This window comes from Aquarana catesbeiana, linkage group LG12 (genome assembly GCF_042186555.1).
Source record: "Aquarana catesbeiana isolate 2022-GZ linkage group LG12, ASM4218655v1, whole genome shotgun sequence".
Lineage (NCBI taxonomy): Eukaryota > Metazoa > Chordata > Amphibia > Anura > Ranidae > Aquarana > Aquarana catesbeiana.
In genome coordinates, this window is record NC_133335.1 from 163,502,545 (window position 1) to 163,523,253 (window position 20,709).

The 20,709-nt window shown below is 45.0% G+C and overlaps 1 protein-coding gene across 1 annotated transcript in view; it reads right to left on the reverse strand.

Annotated features, from left to right (window-relative positions):
• Window positions 1-4,022: 4,022 nt before the first annotated feature.
• SRP68 (signal recognition particle 68) overlaps window positions 4,023-20,709 on the reverse strand; it is a 68,992-nt gene continuing 52,305 nt past the window's right edge. Inside the window, exons 12-16 of the mRNA XM_073606142.1 lie at window positions 12,810-12,904; window positions 11,643-11,766; window positions 7,957-8,032; window positions 6,125-6,177; window positions 4,023-5,108 (exon numbers count right to left, since the gene is read on the reverse strand). Of these exons, the coding sequence (XP_073462243.1) occupies window positions 4,881-5,108; window positions 6,125-6,177; window positions 7,957-8,032; window positions 11,643-11,766; window positions 12,810-12,904 (576 nt within the window). The 3' untranslated portion in view covers window positions 4,023-4,880. The remainder of the gene's footprint in view (window positions 5,109-6,124; window positions 6,178-7,956; window positions 8,033-11,642; window positions 11,767-12,809; window positions 12,905-20,709) is intronic.

Consider the following 20,709-nt stretch of genomic DNA (forward strand, 5'->3'; position numbering starts at 1 on the left):
AGGAATGGGAACATCCAATCAAAATAAGGCAGATAAGGAAACACCTTTGGTGTGCGAGGTGACTTGTGCGTACCAAAGGACACAGCCACATCTGCGGCCCTGTCAGCGGCATCCTCCATCCTTAGAGTCTCCCACACCGCAGTAACAAGTGCTCGCTGCCGAGACCACAGAGGACTCATCCTCACTATCGGATGGGTCAGGGGGCGAGATATTAAACCCCCTTGGACAGGCCACTTCCCCAGCGGCATCAGGCTCAGAATCAGATGAGACAGACTGAGCAGGGGAAGGTGGGGAGTGCTTTCTCCTGGGTCTTTGCCCATACGCTACTTCCACCCAGGATACCAATGACTCAAGGACTGCCATCAGAGCAACCATGGGAAGCTGGGGTTCTGAGGCACCTGCCACCTCCATGATGGGGGTCAGTGGGTGAGATGTGACCCTGAGGATCCATAGGGAAGAAGACCCTGTAGTACAGGGAAATGCAATTTGCGGACCTCCAGCTGTTGCAAAACTACAAATCCCATCATGCCTCTGCCTCTGGGTGTCATGCTTGTGGCTGTCAGAGTCTTGCTATGCCTCATGGGACTTGTAGTTCTGCAACAGCTGGAGGTCCGCTAATTGCATATCCCTGCTGTAGTACAAAGAAACTTTGGCACCACTACTGGACCCCCCAATGCTCAGGATACCCAACAGCAGAGAGGGAGATACTCAAGGACCCCCAAAGACTCACCCTACCAGCAGAGCGCCGCAGCTTGGACCCAGCAACACCATGAACACCGTCTTATTCATATATCCCGGGACAGGAAGAGGAGAAAGAGAGGAAGAGGAGCTGCTCAGGTGTCTCACTAGACTAATGGAAAATGGCCGCCATGGCATGAAGGGGACCCCCCCTCCAAAAAGGTACTGTACTCCACTAGGCCGGGTGAACATTTAAGGGGACACCGCTGTGCACTCTGCACCGCTGCGCTCTCAGCACTGGGACCCCCAACCTGCACACTACCTCACACTGCACACAGCAGGGCATACACCTAGGGGTCTCCGTTGCTCCCTCTGCACTGGAAACCCCCCCCCCCATACCGCCAGGGCAGGACACACACCACCCAGAAGGGGAATGGCAGGGGAGACCCCCAGGGGTCCCTGCTGCCTGCCCTGGGACTCCCACCAATTCGTGGGGTGAGGGGGAAAACCAGCTTAACCAAGGGACTTTAGGATGAAAGGAGGGATCCTGCAGGCAGGTACGACCATCCCTGGAGGGTACCCGCGTCCACCCCAAACCGCACAAAGGAGGAGAGGGGGGGACTGTATTTACTGATCCATGGTGCAGGTGACCCTCCAGACAGAACTCCTCGCCACCGAAGTGGGGGGCTGTCGGCAAAGGGACCGCTGCGACTCGGACCAGAGCCTGTTCATATGCAACCCATTTAAATCGCGGGCCAGCCTCCGTCCGTTGAGGCTATGTCGCGGCCGTCCTAGCGTGTAGCTGCGGTCTGCACACGCTGGCTGGACAGGGGAGACCACTAGATCTAGATTATCCAGCCCATCAGTCGATTGTAGATCTTCCAGGAGAAAATGCATGGAAGAAAGTCAAAAAGCAAAATTTGCTAGGACCAAAAGATCCCAGCAAGGAGCTAGGTCCTTATTCCTGACTAGACAGAAATAAACTGAATACCTAGAACAGGGTTATATACTGACCGAGGACAGCCCATGGGCGTAGCCAGGTGTTTTTTGTTCTGTCTAGTCCTACTCCTGCGGATATAATACAAAGGTCAAGATTGAGGTGCTGTGTCCGTCGATGAACGAAAGAGAAAATGCAATGCAGTTAGACTGACAATAAGGTGCAATATTGTGTTACTCTGCAAAAATTCATTGTTTCACACCTTAAAACCTATACACATGGCCAAAGAAACTTAGTGACTTTGAATCAAAGGCCACTAAATAGTTGTTAGATACCCGTTTTGTTACCAATTTTGAACACTGGTTACAAACTAAAACGTGGTCTTCACCCTTGGGTGGTTTTATTTCATTGTACAAATGAATCAACAAGCCAATAGAAGCCTTCTATTACTCCGCATCTTTTCAATGTCTCCAAATCTCTTAGCCCCACATACTGGGTGGCAAAAATTCCATTTTGTCTCTAACCCAATGATTTCAGAAAATAGACATAATATGGCTTATGGAAAAACTCATAATTTCACACCAGTCTCCTAGTTTCCATAGCAAGATATGGACCTGTGTTTAAATTTTCAAAATGTAGTCTTCTCATATTGAGGCGGTCTCACACCTTGCCAATTCTACCTCTATATGATTTCTCGAAAAACACAGTAGTACATTTATCTGGTTTATAATATTGTAGAGTGCTTGAGATCAGGACTTCCCTCTTTCTTCCTTCCCCCCCCTCCTTGACATATTAACGATTTCTGTACTAATATAATTGGTTGATACCCCTGATGTCTTATTCTACCTAAACTGGTTGACTAGCGCATTCTCTGTGTACCTGTTCCTACAAAAAAAAAAACCCTCCAATAAACTTATAATCCAAAAAAAAAAAAAAAATTCTGATATTTTCAGGATGTGTGCTTCTACTGTCTACTTCAATTAGCGTGTCCTTGTACTTTAAAGGAAGCCTGTATTGAGACACTTCTGAACATTCGAATTGCCTGGCTGTCCTGCTAACCCAATGTCTTGAGTACTCATAAATGCTTTTCTACCTATGGACATTGGAGGCTCCATTCACACTTATGCATTGCTGTAATGCACAGAGCATTGGGGTGCCAATCATTTAGAAAGACACCCCAAAGGACAATACTGTAGATGCCCACAGACTTCCACTGTAGCACACCACAATGTATATTTAGTTTGCGCACACACACTTAATGTACGTAAATGAATATTAAGGTAGATGTAAACCCTAACTGAATGGCCCATTTAGGGTCTGTCTATGGGCTTTTGCTTGCATCAGACAAGATTTGCATTTCTTTACAAGTCAAAGGGAATTCAAAACCCACTTGAAGCAGGTAAGGTCAACTGCAGGTCAAATAAACCTGCCCAGAAGCATCTCAAACTGATATCACTGACCCAAGTCCAAAGCCCGTCAACACAGGCATTTGTAGTTTACTAAAGTACTGTGTATCAAACAACTTTTGTAAAATACATTTTTTCCATCCTTTTCTGCATCTCTGTGTTTCCTAATAGTGACAGCATGCCTGCATAATGTGCTTTAAAATGTCAATTTGTATTCTCCAAAGCAAACGGCGGTATATTGCACAGTCAGAGACAGTTTCCAATACGTATAACATACGATCAGGATTCCTTTATTATACTGCTTAGTGATCTGTCTAGTGAGCTTGGTTATGCATACACAGCAGTTATAGCTACTTTGTTGGGAAAAGAATACTGGGCAAGCTATGGCTATACAGATGTTGGTCTGTTGTTTGAGAAGTCAGCTGTACATCTACTTTAGGGCCCCTTTCACACTGGGGCGGTTTGCAGGCGATATTGCGCTAATAATATAGAGCCTGCAAACTGACCCGAAACAGCCGCTGCTGTCTCTCCAGTGTGAAAGCCCCGAGGGCTTTCACACTTGAGCTGTGCGCCAGCAGGACGGGAAAAAAAGTCCTGCTAGCAGCATCTTTGGAGCGGTGTCTATACCGCTCCTGCCCATTGAAATCAATGGGACAGCGCGGCTACACTGCCGGCAAAGCGTCTCTGCAGAGGCGCTTTGCGGTGTTTTTTTTTTAACCCTTTCTCGGCCGCTAGCAGGGGGTAAAGCTGCCCCGCTAGCGGCCGAATACCTACGGTTAAGCGCCGCTAACAATAGCGGCGCTTTACCGCCGACGCCACCCCCGCCCCAGTGTGAAAGAGGCCTTAAATGCCTTCTATAAATGTATAAGTAAACCAGTCGGGCTTAGTTTAATGAATATTTTTTGGGGAAAGAAAAAGGAACTGAATGTACAACACAACTCATAGGTCCTCAAATAAATGCATTTTAATTTCTTTTTCAAAAAAAAAAAAAAAAAAAAAAAAAAAAAAAAAGACAGAATGGGAGGCTTTTTTTTTTTAATAAGTCTTTTTGCTTGCACAAATAAGAAAGAGGTTAAAGTAGACCTATGCTTTCTTTAATGGTAACATAAATCCAACGTATGCTGTCGATTGTATTGCTGAAATGGATGTAAATATGTGATTTATGTTGAATAGAAGCATTGGAGCACAGACTGTACAGACTGGTTAATCATCTCTTCTGCAGGGATCATGTGACCTTATGCCTTGGCTTTTAGCCATCTTTCTATTGCTTCAGAGTTTCTGCAGCAGCATTTTCTCTAAGCAAGGGAAGCATTTCAGCAATTTTTTTTCTATGGCAAGATTGTAAACATGGGCTGAAGTTAACATTTGAGTTTTGGTCCACTTTAATCTCTCCCATTAAAAAGATAAGATGGGTGAAAAGCCAAGCCATGTTAATATTACATTTCATGTTACACATGGGGAAAAAAAAAACAAAACAGTAAAAACCAAATGGGGTAAATCGGTAAAAGCCTCCACAAAATTTGCTGGAGATTAACTAAAATGCTCATTTTGTTTTGAATTTATGGGACTGTATTCACCTCGGATACAGTGTAAAACCATTATGGAAATCCCAACTGCCCCATGTACAGATCTGCAAAAACACTCCAAAAAAGAAAAGTGGTCACTTTCCCAGTGACGGAAAATAAATGGGGGATCATTTCCTCCCAATAAATTAAAGATTTTATTGATCTATATAGAAAGTGAGTGGTGGTAACACTAGCGCAGAATGCATCACTGCACAGTCTGTGGAAAATGGGGGCAGAATGATGGAGAACAAGATGTAGAGCAGCATCAACCGGTATTTCTTTATTAGCGACTTATTAACTTCGGAAGCCAAAGATGCCTTTGATGTATCCAGTCAATCCACTCTTTGCCTTCTGCTCCAGCTTGTCCTCCAGAGAAGGCAGCGTCACATGGTTTAAGGCCAAGTCAAAGAACAGAGGTTTACAAGGGACTGGATGGAAGTCTGGAGGGAACTGCACCAGACGGGCATGTTTGGTCACCAGAGAGGAGTCAAAGCAGAAGTTATCCAGACGATCTGAGAGAGGCTGTAAGGGATCAGAGGTGAGGAACAAGATCAGATGAAAAATTGGCAACAATTCAATGCACAGTGTATAAACTAGTTTTATTAACCGTTTATTGGTTTTGCATAGAATAAGAAAAAATTAAAATGTGTCAGTTTTTTGCATTGTCTCTCATTGTTGAGCTTTCACTTTGCTTTATTTTTACTAAAGTAAGAGGAAATTATAGATGATTTCCCAACCAGCTTGGGTTGAAGTGACAACTGTAAAATGTTGGATTTCTCATCACTCTTTGTCCAAGTGACAATGGTCACCAGGAAACAAGGGGGGAATCGTATGGTTTCATTTTGAGACAAACAGACCTGGGATTCTATTGCTATGGATTTTGTATATTCTTCCTTTTGTATAGTCTCCCCCCCCCACATCCTCTGCCTCTAACCAGAGATTCCAGTAAGTTAATTGGCTTCCATCCAAGATTATTCAATGGAGTGTGCATACCTCCTGTCAATTCTGAAGGCCCACCAGGTAGGGTTCTGTGTGGGAGCAGCAGCAGCTTTTGTCACAAAGAGAAATCCATTATTTTGGAGGTTAGGTTGTGGCTATGGGGCTTTTGTTAACATCTGAGCTGCTTCTCTCACCATACAAGTCTCATGCATTTTGAATTTGCCCATCAACACAAGCCTTTACTATTCCTTATAGGATTTAGAAGGACCAGGAAGGCACTACTCTGCAGGTCCACCTGTTTTCTATGAGAACCATTTTATATAAATTGAGTTTTTCAAAGCACTGTAAGGAAGGAGGTTTCAGTTATTACCAGCATGGGGTAACAAAAAATGTCAGTTCCCAGTACATAGCAATTAAAACTTTGCTGTAAATTTAGCAGTAAACGCGAGAAAAATATTTTGCTAAAGAAAGTCTTTTCTGAATAAAACTCAGGACCCCAGCAGGGGCTAAATGGTTTCCACTCAATATCCCTTTCAGGGGGGTTTACTAGCCCCACGACGTTCTTATATTACCCACTGAAATACTAATACTGGACTTACCTTGTTGTCTTTTGTCTGAGAAGGAGAGACCTCTTCTGTGATGTCAGTGGAGTCTGTAACACAAAGATAAAGCAAAATCTATTAGGCTTCTTGTCCTAACAAGGGATTAAGCGAGTGCCAATTAGCTGCCTATTCTATTAACAATCATGGAATTAGAACACATTTATGTCAACCTCCGATTTCTTTTAACGGCCATGCCTCTGCTAGATTTTTAGCAGGTGAGCCTATTGTTTTCTAGTGATGGCTGTCAGACTGCACAAGAAAAATGGGATTTGTTTGCCTATAGAACCTTTTTCTTGGAGTAGATCACAGGACACAGGGTATCCTCATATCCATGACTATACAGTTATGCTGCCACCTTCAGGTGATTGGCCATTGGCAATAAAATATAAAATAAAGACAGAAAATCCTGTACTAGGGCATAATCCCTCTCAGCTGAGCAAGGCTTAAGCTTTTGTAGCAAGCCATGAACCACAAAGGAAGAGGGGTGGGATCCCAGTGTTCTGTGATATCCATAAAAAAAAAATTTTGGAGTACAAGCCAAAAATTCCATGTTTTTCATCATACATCTGAGGACACAGGGTATCTTCATATCCATGATGATCGGTATGTCCCAAAACACTGAATATAAGGGAAAAGCAAAGCAACAAGCCCCAAACAACTAAACCAGAATCTACCGCAGCAGCTTGCAACACTTGCCAACCAAAGGTAGCATCCTTAGAGGCTTTAGCATTCACTTGGTAAAATTTAAAAGTATGAACCAAAGACCAGGTAGCAGCTTTATGAACTTAAGCTACCAAAGCTTGATGACAAATAGCCCAAGAAGCACCAACACTGGTAGAATGAGCCATCAGCAAAAAGGGTGTAACCTTGCCCCTCAGACCATAAGAGGTAATTAGATTAACAAATTGAAGCAGTCGATTTTAGGTATATCTCATCCAAGGTACGAAGAGCTTTGTCCCCAAGCATCTGAAGCTTGGGACAGAAAAAATGAAGCCTTGCCTAGCTGGGAGGGATTATGCACCTCTGTGCATGCCTGTGAGCTCTAGATTGCTGAAGTCTGTCTTGAAGCCTAGTGGGGGTGCACAATGCAAATATGCCAAGAGATTGGGACATTTCTGCTTTAAGTCCTAGTATGTATATGAAGACCATGGAGAGCTAATAAATTACTTTAATGGATCAGTGACCATGAAGGGAGATCCTTTTTGAATGCTATTTGCTGATCAGTAAAATGAGTCAAATACTTCTGGTGAGTGTGGTGTTTTATGGCGAGAGGAGAATACTTTCTATATAGTGGTGAAGAATTGGAAGGATCGCACAATAGTGTGGTGCATTGAAAGGAGAACAATGATTGATACATTAATTGATACATTTGATGGACTTTATATTAAGAGCACTTTTTGTAATTGTAATTTGGGTTTGATTAATTTTGTGCTTTATCGTTTATGGTGGCAGCATACATAGTTGTATATATATATATATATATATATATATATATATATATATATATATATATATATATATATATATATATATATATATATATATATATATATATATACACATATATATATATACATACATACATACATACACACATACATACACACATACATATACACACACATACACACACACACAGGTTAAATATTCTACAAGGTATGGTGTATTTAGGAGTTCAAATTCTGAATGGTTGCTATAGGCAGCACTATTCATACATAGGAACCTATGTGATTAGCCTTTCCTCAGGACTAACTTCCTTAGTTGGATGCAGACAGCAGGAAAAAATACAGAAGTCAAATCACTTAACTGGAACTGGTTCTCCTACTCACCAAGTATGGCAGCTGCCTGCATGGAGTACTTCTCTGCATTCACCTGTTTTATGAGCTCCAGCACATCAGGTAAATCCTAAAGAAAAAGGAACTGCGTTAATGTTCAAGTAACACATATTCAAAACACATGCCTGCTTTGTGGAAAGTGACCATATTTTATACTAACAAAATATTCTGCAAAGCTGTTTTGGCATTCAGTAATGCGTTCATCAGATAATGAAATTACCAGTTTAGACACCATGCAGTGAAATGCCAATTGACCTCTACCTGCTTACATAACTACCAGCAGAAATGTGATGGACTCTGGAAAGAAGAGACCCACTAATAATAGCTACACAATTGCTGTATGGGGAGACCTGATTCTTTAGTGATTGTACAAATATGACCCTAAGGCCTGAGTTAACTTACAAGATGATCCTTTAACCACTTTAATACTGGGTACTTTTACCCTCCTTCCTGCCCAGGCCTGCATACAGATTTCAGCACTATTGCAATTTGAATGACAATTGCGCGATCATGAAACACTGTACCCATAAGAAGTTTTTATCATTTTCTCCACACAAATAGGAGCTTTCTTTTGATGGTATTTAATCACCACTGGGTTTATTTTTTGCTAAACAAAAAAAGACAACCCCCCCCCCCGCCCCAAAAAAAATATGAAAAAAAAAAATTAAATAAAAACCACACTTCTTTTTCGCTCGTTATAAAATTATGCAAATAACCTCTCTTTAAAAATTTAGGTCAAAATGTATTCTGCTACATTTCCTTGGTGAAAATAACCCAAATCAGTGTTTTTGCTTTTTAGTCTGTAGGAAAGTTAGAGAGTCCATAAACTTTGGTATATCTGAAAAGCGATCATTGCTGATGTAGTGACGGCCTCTCATTTCTTGAGGCCTGCAAATACCAGGACAGTACAAATATTCCCCAAATTGCCCCCTTTTGGAAAGTACACATTTAGTAAGAGGCATGGCAGGTTTTTTTATGTTGTAATTTTTTGTCACAATGTTTTTCAAAAAATGAAACATGAATTTTTTTTTTCCTTTTTTACATACTGTCACAGCTTTATTATATAACTGCTGACAGTATGTAAAAAAAAAACAAAAAACAAAAAACATTTTGTTCAAATTTAATTACATTTTTTTCAGTTTTTTTTTTTTAACACACTGACCAGAGCAATACAGTGTTATTACCATAGTAATAGTACCATTGTACCATTTAAGCCAATGTAGCACCAATATTTAAAAAGGGCCCAAAAAACATCCCTGGGAATTACAGACCAGTTAGCCTAACATCAATAGTATGCAAGTTCTTGGAGGGGATGATAAGAGACTATATACAAGATTTTAGTAATAAGAATGATATCATTAGCAGTAATCAGCATGGATTCATGAAGAATCTTTCTTGCCAAACCAATCTATTAACCTTCTATGAGGAGGTGAGTTGCCATCTAGATAAAGGAAGGCCCGTAGACGTGGTGTATCTGGATTTTGCAAAAGCATTTGACACAGTTCCCCATAAACGTTTACTGTACAAAATAAGGTGCGTTGGCATGGACCATAGGGTGAGTACATGGATTGAAAACTGGCTACAAGGGCATGTTCAGAGGGTGGTGATAAATGGGGAGTACTCAGAATGGTCAGGGGTGGGTAGTGGGGTTCCCCAGGGTTCTGTGCTGGGACCAATCCTATTTAATTTGTTCATAAACGATCTGGAGGATGGGATAAACAGTTCAATCTCCGTATTTGCAGACGATACGAAGCTAAGCAGGGCAATAACTTCTCCGCAGGATGTGGAAATCTTGCAAAAAGACCTGAACAAATTAATGGGGTGGGCGACTACATGGCAAATGAGGTTCAATGTAGAAAAATGTAAAATAATGCATTTGGGTGCCAAAAATATGAATGCAATCTATACACTGGGGGAGAACCTCTGGGGGAATCTAGGATGGAAAAGGACCTGGGGGTCCTAGTAGATTATAGGCTCAGCAATGGCATGCAATGCCAAGCTGCTGCTAATAAAGCAAACAGAATATTGGCATGCATTAAAAGGGGGATCAACTCCAGAGATAAAACGATAATTCTCCCGCTCTACAAGACTCTGGTCCGGCCACACCTGGAGTATGCTGTCCAGTTCTGGGCACCAGTCCTCAGGAGGGATGTACTGGAAATGGAGCGAGTACAAAGAAGGGCAACAAAGCTAATAAAGGGTCTGGAGGTTCTTAGTTATGAGAAAAGGTTGCGAGCACTGAACTTATTCTCTCTGGAGAAGAGACGCTTGAGAGGGGATATGATTTCAATTTACAAATACTGTACCGGTGACCCCACAATAGGGATAAAACTTTTTTGCAGAAGAGAGTTTAATAAGACTCGTGGCCACTCATTACAATTAGAAGAAAAGAGGTTTAACCTTAAACTACGTAGAGGGTTCTTTACTGTAAGAGCGGCAAGGATGTGGAATTCCCTTCCACAGGCGGTGGTCTCAGCGGGGAGCATTGATAGCTTCAAGAAACTATTAGATAATCACCTGAATGACCGCAACATACAGGGATATGTAATGTAATACTGACACATAATCACACACATAGGTTGGACTTGATGGACTTGTGTCTTTTTTCAACCTCACCTACTATGTAACTATATAACACTGTACTACTCTGGTGAAGTGATCAGTTTTTTTTTTCAATAGGATGATTGCACATTGGTAAAAGGAACCATTTTTACTGAATGAAACAGATTAATTCAGTGTTTTTTTTTTGTGATTAGCTGCAATTGGCCAAAGCTAATTACATGGTATAGATGGGCTGTGATTGACCCTGTCTGTACCATGCGATCACTGTGACCAATAACAGCTAGCAACACACTTGTATACAATGTGTACAAGCCATCCATTGTTTACTATTTTCATGTGATCTGCTATGATTGGTCACAGCGACCATGTTACTGGCAGTGGGCCGGTATAGTGAGCAGTAATCGGCTGTGTCCGATTACAGATCTACAGCCCAGCGAGCGACGCCTTCTGGAGGACATCATATGATGTGCACTCAGGACGACGAAAGGCTCGTCTGGCCCTCAATCTGCTCTAGGCCAGGCGGGAAGGTGTTAAAGCCCACATGAACTTTCAGCTTAAAATCAGCTAAATACATTCCAAAAGCATGAAAACAAAAGGTGTACATGGTCTTAAAGTCAGTTTTCTTTGAAAAATTTGCAACAGCCTTGGTAGAAAAGCTTATCTCTTGCCATCAAGTTGCAAGGAAGGACCCTTTGCTCTCTATGGAGAAGCAGAATTCTTTGTGCTAAGCCAGGGCTCTCCAATCAACAAGGAGCACAGACTTGGAGCATGGAACACTTTTTATGCACCTGTACTGTATTTAGCCAAGTTTTACTGAAGAAAAGAAACATATGATTTGAGGCATACAGAGACACATGCCTCCAGTGGGCTTTAGGGGCCAGAAGAGTTTGTTGAAGCTTAGCAGCCAGACATTTACGATAAAAAAATTTAGCGGCTTTTTTTTCATTTTTTTTATTACATAGACTAGTTGAAAAGAAAAAAAAAAAAAAAGGAAGGACACGAGTCCATTTAGTTCAACCAATAAAATACATTACAATATTACAGTCTAGGTGCAGCAGAAAGACTACCCCTGCCAACATATGGATATAGGTAAAGTGCTAGATAAAGTAAGCAGGTACCTTCAGACTGCCCTTAGATGAACCAGCCTGGACTTCTTTTGCATATTTCAGCACACGATCATAGAGAACTAGGGCTTCACTCCACTTCTTCACCAGAACATAGGACTGAGCAATAAAGAAGCACCTGCAAACAAAACAGCATTGAGTTACAGAGGCAGATTAAGGTCACTTTCACACTGAGGCGTTTTAAACTGCCTCTTCTGCAGCCCCAGTGTGAAAGCCCAAGTGCTTTCACACTGGGGCGGTGCCCTTGCAGGACAGGGAAAAAAAGTCCTGCCAGCAGCATCCTTGGGGCAGTGTACACACCGCTCCCTCACCGCCCCTGCCATTGAAATCAATGGCTAGGATTGCCGAAGCGCCTGCAAAGCGCTTTGGCAGCAGCGCTTTGAACCCTTTTCCGGCAAAACTACGGTAAAGCGCCGCTAAAACTAGCAGCACTTAACCGCTACTGCCCCCACTGTCCCAGTGTGAAAGTGGCCTGAAGGAGTTTAGAATCTACTCAAATTAAATGAAGATTTTCTTCAGTTATCCAATCACGTAACTTTAATTTCTGCACATAATTGGTTATTTTAAAAGAACGCATCTCCAATTTGTTGTCTGAAGAGTCTAAAATTGGTTGAAAAGGGCGAAGTTTTTTTATGTTCATGTATTCAATGCAGTGTAGTGCAGCTCCCCTAAAACTTACTTGAGCCCTATCCTGTTCCAGCGATGTGCACGAGAGCTAAGGCTCTCCCTCGTCATTGGCTGAGACATGGCAGCGGGAGCCATTGGGTCTGCTGCGGTCAATCACAGCCAGTGAGGAGGGAGCAGGGGGCGGGACTGGGCCACGCTCTGTATGTCCGAAAGACACAGAGGCAGCTCGGGATCAAGAATGCACGAGTTCCCCCAGAGCAAGCAGCTTGCTATGGGGGCAATCAGCAAGGGGAAGGGGCCAGAAGCACCATTAGGGGACCCGAGAAGGAGGAGGATTGGGGCTGCACTGACCACTGCACAGAGCAGGTAAGCATGATGCGTTTATTTTAAAGAAAGGAAAAGGGAATCTTTAGAGCCTTTAACAAAAAATTCTGTCTAGAAAGGACATGTACTGATGGTTTTGAATGCAATACACAATCCACTGCAAGCATATAGAGCATTAGGACTGACAGGAACTAAATGATTCATTCTAACCTGTATGCTTTGTACACCAGAGTCTTCAGTGCAATCTCCTTCTGGAAACTTTGGTCTTCCTCCAAACCAGGCAACTGGGTCAGCTCAGCAAGATTCTGTGTTGGAAGAAGCAGAGCAAGAAGCTGGTTTACAGTTTTGCAGTTGGTATCGGAAATGTATATGCATTTCCTTCCCAGAGACTGAACATCAAATATGCCACAGACTTGGTTCAACGACAATACAATGTAATGCTTTTGGTAAAAGCACACATCCACCTTATGATCTTCAGCCTATACCAGGTTTACTGTCAAGATTTTTTTTTTTTTTGGTTATTTTTTATTACCTCTCTATACTCCTTTTACAATTTTTTTTCCCTTTTCAGGCCTTGTTACTGCTTGCACACATGCATTTTACTTGTTTTTAGAGGGTCCCAGGAGCCTCATAAACCCCAACATCAGGTTGTAAAATTGAGATGAGCTTCATCCCATGTCTCCCTAATGGTTCATCAATATAACAGGTGGCATCCAGGGATGAATTGATCTTTCCTGCCCAAGGCCGGGTTATACCCAGCCTAACATGCTGACACTGGAAATGAAGGGGTAGAGAAAGAATTTACCTACTTCATTTCGGTATACCTGAATCTTATGACTAGAAGAGAAAAACAAAACATTTGCCCCGTTCTGCCAGCAGTTCGGTTTTAAAGGAATGGAGCCAGAGTGGCTGAAGCCTAAGCACAAAGTACACAATTCTCCCTACAGCCAAAGAACAAGCAAAGACAGCAGCACTGAGCAATTAGGACAGATTGCACTAACAAAGAACGAGTTAAAGTGGAACTAAAGAGTCTGGGAAAAAAAAAAAAAAATTTTGTACTCACCGTAAAATCCTTTTCTCTGGAGTTCATTGACGGACACAGCTCCATTCTCTGGACCATAGGGTTATATCTTGCTCCTTTCAGGAGAGACTAGGCAGAACATGCATTGCATGTGAAAAAACTATACAGCTCCGCCCAAGGGGCGGTCCCCTCTGATATAACCCCTCAGCCTGCCTTCTGCAGCTCAGTACGTCAACAAGCAGTATAACGTAATCAAAAGGAGGGGTGGGTGCTGTGTCCGTCAATTAACTCCAGAGAAAAGGATTTTACGGTGAGTACAAAAATCCTATTTTCTCTTTCGTTCATTGACGGACAGTTCCATGCTCTTGACCGTAGGGGCTTCCCCAAGCAGTGTCATAACGAGGGGTGGGAACAGCAAAACAGAACTTCACCCACAACCAGAAGTGCTCCCCAAACGGAGGAGTTACCCTCTGAAACAACCGCAGTAGAATCTGCGGGCGACAAATGCAACAAACTGCATGAACATGAACTTTGTCCAACAAAAGAAAAGAATGTAAATTGCAACATTACACGGCCGCCTGCAGAACTTTGGGCCAAAGCAAGCATCCCAAGATGCGCTTACATCAACCTTGTAGAATTTTGATAAAGGTGTGAACGGACAACCAAGTCGCCACCTTACACACTTGGGAAACTGACGCTTGATGTTGGAAAGCCCAAGAAGTCCCACTAGCCCTAGTGGAATGGGCTGTGACAGGAAAGGGGGGCACCTGCCCCTTCAAGGCGTAAGCCTGGACCACGATCGGTCTGATCCACCTGGAAATGGTAGTCGACGAGACCGCTAGCCTTTTTTTTGGACCAGCCACCGAAACAAACAGGTAACCTGACTTCTGGAAGGGAGCTGTGGCAGACAGATATATTCTTAGAGCCCGGACCACGTCCAGGGAATGGAGGGCCACCTCTTTAGGATGTGTCGGCTTAGGACACAGATGGTAACACAATGTCTTCATTGAGGTGGAAGGCCAAAACCACCTTCGGCAAAAAAGAAGGTTGCGGACGCAACACCACCTTATCCCTGTGGATAATCAGATAGGGCGACCTGCAAGACAAGGCCGCCAGCTCTGAAACCCTCCTGGCAGATGTAATAGCCACTAAAAAGACCACCTTCTGAGACAGGGTCAACAAGGGATCTTCCCTGATGTTCTCAAACGGCGGTTTCTGAAGCGCCGACAGCACCAGGTCCAGATCCCACCGGAGGAACTACATGCCGAACCCCTTGCACAAAAGTGTGTAACAACGAGTGAGACGTCAGGGGTCGTTGGAAAAAAACAGCCAAAGCTAAAATCTGTCCCTTAACGGCGTTCAAGGCCAACTTCTGGTCCACTCCTCGCTGTAAGAACAGCAGGACTTTAGCCACCGAATAAGTACGTGTGCGCCACCCCATCTCCTCACACATGGAGATATAAGCCTTCCATGCAGACGTGGTAACCGTTTGAGCAGAGGAAACGCGTAAATCAGCCGGTACTGCTCCCATGGAGCCACCAACGCATCCGCCCAAGGATCTTTTGTCCTGGACACGAACCTCCGCACCTTTCAATTGAGCCGAGAAGCTAGAAGGTCCACATCTGGTGTATCCCACCGCAGGCAAAGAAGCCTGAACACCTCCGGATGCAGAGCCCATTCTCCTGGGTCCAGCATCTGATGACTTAGATCAGGGATATGCAATTAGCGGACCTCCAGCTGTTGCAAAACTACAAGTCCCATCATGCCCCTGCTTCTGGTTGTCATGCTTGTGGCTGTCAGAGTCTTGCTATGCCTTATGGGACTTGTAGTTCTGCAACAGCTGGAGGTCCACTAATTGCATATCCCTGACTTAGTTATTCCGCCTGCCAGTTTTCTACTCCTTTTCTACCGGCCCTGTCGGCATATAGCTGACAGGGCCGGTACATATTGCTCTGCCCACCAAAGGATGCGAGCGACCTCCCGTGCTGCGGCCAAGCTTCTCGTTCCTCCTTGATGGTTGACATATGCCACCGCTGTGGCGTTGTCTGACTGGATCCTGATTGGACGTCCTTGTAGTCTCATCGACCATGTGTAGAGGCATAGCCTGAGCGCTTGAAGCTCGAGCACATTGATCAGTAACTGGGATTCCTCCCTCGACCAGAGGCCCTGTGTCGATTGTACTCCCAATACTCCACCCCAGCCGGTCAGGCTGGCATCCGTTGTGGTCACCGTCCAATGAAGAGGTAGGAACGATTTCCCAGACAATATCTCCCTCTGCAAGACTCTGGTGTGAAATTGGGCGTACTGTACCGCCTCGAAGGAAGCCACTATAAGGCCCAGAACTCGCATGCAGAAACGCAGCGACGACCACCTGCGGCTCCTCAACTGCTTCACCGCGGTCCTGAGAGTCTGCAGCTTGTCTGAAGGGAGAAACACTCTCGCTTCTAAGGAGTCCAGCAGTAAGCTTAGGTACTCCAGACATTGAATCGGCACTAGCACCAACTTCTTGAGGTTCAACACCCACTCAAACTCTTGTAGAGGGTGCACGGTGATCACCACATCCTCCCTTAATTCTGAGGCAGAAGCTGCTCTCCGAAGGAGATTGTCTAGGTAACCCACGATTGCGATCCCACGTTGTCACAACAACGCCAAAATTGGAGCCTATACCTTGGTAAAGACTTGGGGTGCTGAAGCCAGACCAAAAGGGAAAGCCACAAACTGGTAGTGGTCTTCACCTACTGCAAATCGCAGAAACCTCTGATGCCTGAGGCATATGGGTATGTGCAAGTACGCGTCCTGGATATCCAGAGACGCCAGAGAGTCCCCCTGATGGAGTGCAGCGACTACAGAGCAAACTGATTCCATTTTGAACCTCTGTACTTTCACAAAGCAATTGAGGGCTTTTAGGTCCAGGATTGGACATACCCCTTCCTTTTTGGGGACTACAAACAGATTGGGATAAAATCCCTGAAACCTTTCCGTTTCTGGAACAGGCATTATCACCCCGTGGCTGAGCAGGTCCCTTACTGCCCCAAACAGGGCCTCCCGGTGAGCCGGGAGTAACGGTATGCTGGAGGGAAAAAATCTGTTTGGTGGCCAAGAGAGAAACCATCTTGTAGCCCGATGAAATTCGCAGTTCACAGACCCATTTTGTTGGACAGCCGAGAGGCCCACCGAACTGCAAACTTCCGAAGGCGACCCCCCACCGTGTGATGGGCGGGGGCAAACCTTCATGCAGTAGCACTTTTGCTCGCGGGCTTGCAAGGCCAGTGACGCTTCTGTCCCTCAGTAGTTGCCCTGTCAGACTGGGAATGTTTACCTGAGGTCCCGGGCAGAAAAAAAAAAAGCCTCTTTTGAACGGAAAAGGAGGGCCCTTGCCTGCGGCGTGGTTCCTTACCCTTCCTGGACTGTGGGAGCAAAGTGCTCTCCCCACCCGTGACATTCTTAATAATGTCATCTAGCCAGGCTCCAAAAAGCCATTCACCAAGGAAAGGCAAATCCGTCAAAACTTTTTTAGATGCCTGGTCCGCAGACCAGCTTTTCAGCCATATCAGGCGCCGCAGCACCACTGCTGATACTGATGCTCTGGAGAGCAAAGGAAGTGTATCCAGGGCTGCATCACTGACATAAGGCCTTGCACCAATTGGTCTGCTAGTTCCACGCAGACAGGAGGAGACTGCGGTTTCTCCAATTCACGGTGCAATAGTTTCACCCATTCAGTAAGAATCTGCGACACTAATGCCGTGGCCAGTACCAGTCGTAGCGCTGACCCCGCTACCGTAAAGATGGATCGGGCCACTGCCTCGGCCCTCCTGTCGGTAGGATCCTTAAATGCAGGAGTCCCTTCTACCAGGATCGTGGTTACTTTGTTTAACCTGGACACTAGGGGGGGGTGGGGGGGGGTGGGTCCATGACCAGGGGAGCGGAACATTTCTTAAGAAGGGGTAACACACCGCCATTAGTTTTGGGACAGAAAAGGTCTGTTGCGGGCTACCCCATTCCTTGTATATGAACTTATCAAAGCAAGTCAGATACGGAAACACCTTAAGTGTACGGGCTTGCTTACGGGACCCAAAACGGACAGCCACCTCGGCAGAGGATGCTGCCGCATTCTGTATTTTCAGGGTATCACGCACAGCGGTGATAAGTGCTCTAACTAGCGCTTTTTCCTGCGCGGACCCGGACACAATCATCCTCACTGTCCGATCGGTCCTGGTCAGCGTCCTCTGACACATCAGAGCAGGGGCCGCCAGTCACTGTGGGGCCCCGAGTCTGAATCAGAGCTCATCTCCGGAGGACAGGGGGCAGGGGCCGCTTCTTACCCCCCTTGCGCCCGCACGCCGTCTCCACCCTGTGCAACGAACGATTCACGGACCACCGACAAAGCCTACAAAGGCACTGCACTATTTGCAGGTGAGCCGGTTGCAATTGCAGGGAGATCTGGGGAAGAAATACCAGGTTCTGACGCCATGCTGACCCTTCCTGTCTGCCACCCTTGGGGACTTAGGACAAGGTGTATAGTCCCACCCTCCTAGCTGCTACAACAATAAAACAAGAATATGTGTAGCGCTAAAAACTGAAGAGTTCAATTTAGGGACAATGAAGTCTAGCTGTTAGTGAAAAAACATAAGAGAAAGGGAAAAAAATCCTTATGTTTAAATAACTCATGGAAGATAATAGTCCATATAAATATAGTGACTTTGTGTGGAAAACAGTTCAAATGCGTGACATCCGAAGTGAAGATAGGAGAGGCCCACCACCACCAAAAACAGGGAGGCTTACCAGATGTCGTAGACCCAAGGGGGCATATGCCCGGGTGGGTCAAATCAGGCTTGGGTGGTGGGTGATGGTAGATGTTCCGAAAAGATGGTGAAAATGGACATCAAAGAGTAAACCATGGACTTGTATGTCCCTCAGGATTAGGAGTAGATGGTGGTGATATGAAGAAAGAAGGAAAAAGGCCACATAGCGTAATTCCATAAAACAAATGTCAAAATGTATTAAAATAAGAGGTACACTCACATGTAAGTCTTGATAAAATCAGCGCTTGTAAAAATATGGCGGCAGAGGGGTCCTACCCGCCGCGTCTCGTCCTCTTAGACATCGTCTAAACGAAACGCGTCGGGTAGGACCCCACTGCCGCCATTTTTTTTACAAGCGCTGATTTTATCAAGACTTACATGTGAGTATACCTCTTATGTTAATACATTTTGACATTTGTTTTATGGAATTACGCTATGTGGCATTTTTCCTTCTTACTTCATATCACCACCATCTACTCCTTATCCTGAGGGACATACAAGTCTACGGTTTACTCTTTGATGTCCATGTTCACCATCTTTTCGGAACATCTACCATCACCCACTACCCAAGCCTGATTTGACCCACCCGGGTGTATGCCCCCTTGGGTCTACGACATCTAGTAAGCCTCCCTGTTTTTGGTGGTGGTGGACCTCTCCTATCTTCACTTCGGATGTCACGCATTTGAACTGTTTTCCACACGAAGTCACTATATTTACATGGAGTATTATCTTCCATGAGTTATATAAACATAAGGATTTTTTTCCCCTTCTCTTATGTTTTTTCACTAACAGTCCCTAAACTGAACTCTTCAGTTTTTAGCGCTACACATATTCTTATTTTATTGTTGTATGCGTATAACCGATTGGCTGTGTTAGCTGCTTACACATTCTCTGTGCAGCGCAGAATTATTTTGTATATTTCCTAGCTGCTACAGACTGAGGGGGGCTCACCACCCTGACCGAGAGCCACGCTGCTGCTGCTGACTGTGTCCTGTGAGAATACGCAGGTGTCCTGGAACGAAAACCGCACTGAGCCCAGGGAACAGCGCTGTGCCAGGCTACAAGAAAATGGCCACCGGGCATCCTGTACATAGGACTAAAACACAGGGAAAATGGCCGCCACCCACGTTTTTCACAGGGCTAACAGAAAATGGCCGACATCACAACTGTACACAGGGATGTACCTAGATAATGGCGCCAAACAGCGCTATGGCAGCAGCACACAGAAGCTCACAGACGCCCAGAAACACAGTATCAGGGACACAGACAGCCAGCAGAGCCCCCCCCCCCCCCCCCCCCCGGAGGACCCCTGCCCAGGTACACACACCTCTAGTCTGCAGCATCCCCCACGGGGGGGGAAGCAGGGACAGGGAGAGACGAAAGGGAGAAGAGGGACCCCCTAATAGACCTCCCAGGGAATGCCCAGCTGCTCAGTCCTACTGAGACAGGAAGAGCTGTACTTACCCTCCGGACGAGCTGGGGACATCCCATCACAGACCCACACCCGAGCAGTAAGGAGTGGCTGTGGGCCACAGCACACTGTGACAAAGACATCCGTAGTCCGGTCATATGTGTGCCCCGGGGCTTGGAGCTCACCGGCCACCCCTGGAGCCTGAGGGGCATGTCGTGGCTGACCCAGTGCGTAGCTAGGGCCTGCATACACTCGATGGCCAGGCTGGGGAGACTACAAGGATCTAGATTTATCTAGCCTGTCACCCAGCCGGCTGTTGATAGTAGATCACAGGATCTTAAAATCTTGCGCAAAGAGGCAAAATCCAGAAAAAAAACCCAGGTTCAATGGTCCAGATAGGGAGCCTAGGTTCTTCTTTGCCAGGCAGAAAAAAAAAAAACAAAAAAACTGAGCTGCAGGAGGCAGCCTGAGGGGTTATATCAGTGGGACCGCCCCTTGGGCGGAACTGTATAGTTCTGTCTTTTTCACATGCAATGCATGTTCTGCCTAGTCTCTTCTGAAAGGAGGAAGTCTCTCTCTCTCTCTCTATATATCTATCTATATAAATAAATATGCAAGCAGGCAGCTCTTTATTGCAAGACAGACTTGCAATGTCTCTTCTGCAATAAAATAAGCTTACCTAAAAGTTGTAGTTTTTTTTTTTTTCTCAAAAAAAAAAGTACATTGTGCTGCATAGCTCAGTTTACATTCCAGCACGGTGCCCATTAGGCAGAATGACTGAACTACTGTGCATACTTGGGAGTTACATCTACATATGCAGGCCAATCAAGATGGCCGAAGACCAGCACCTGGAAAAGGCCGGGGAGAACTTGCCAG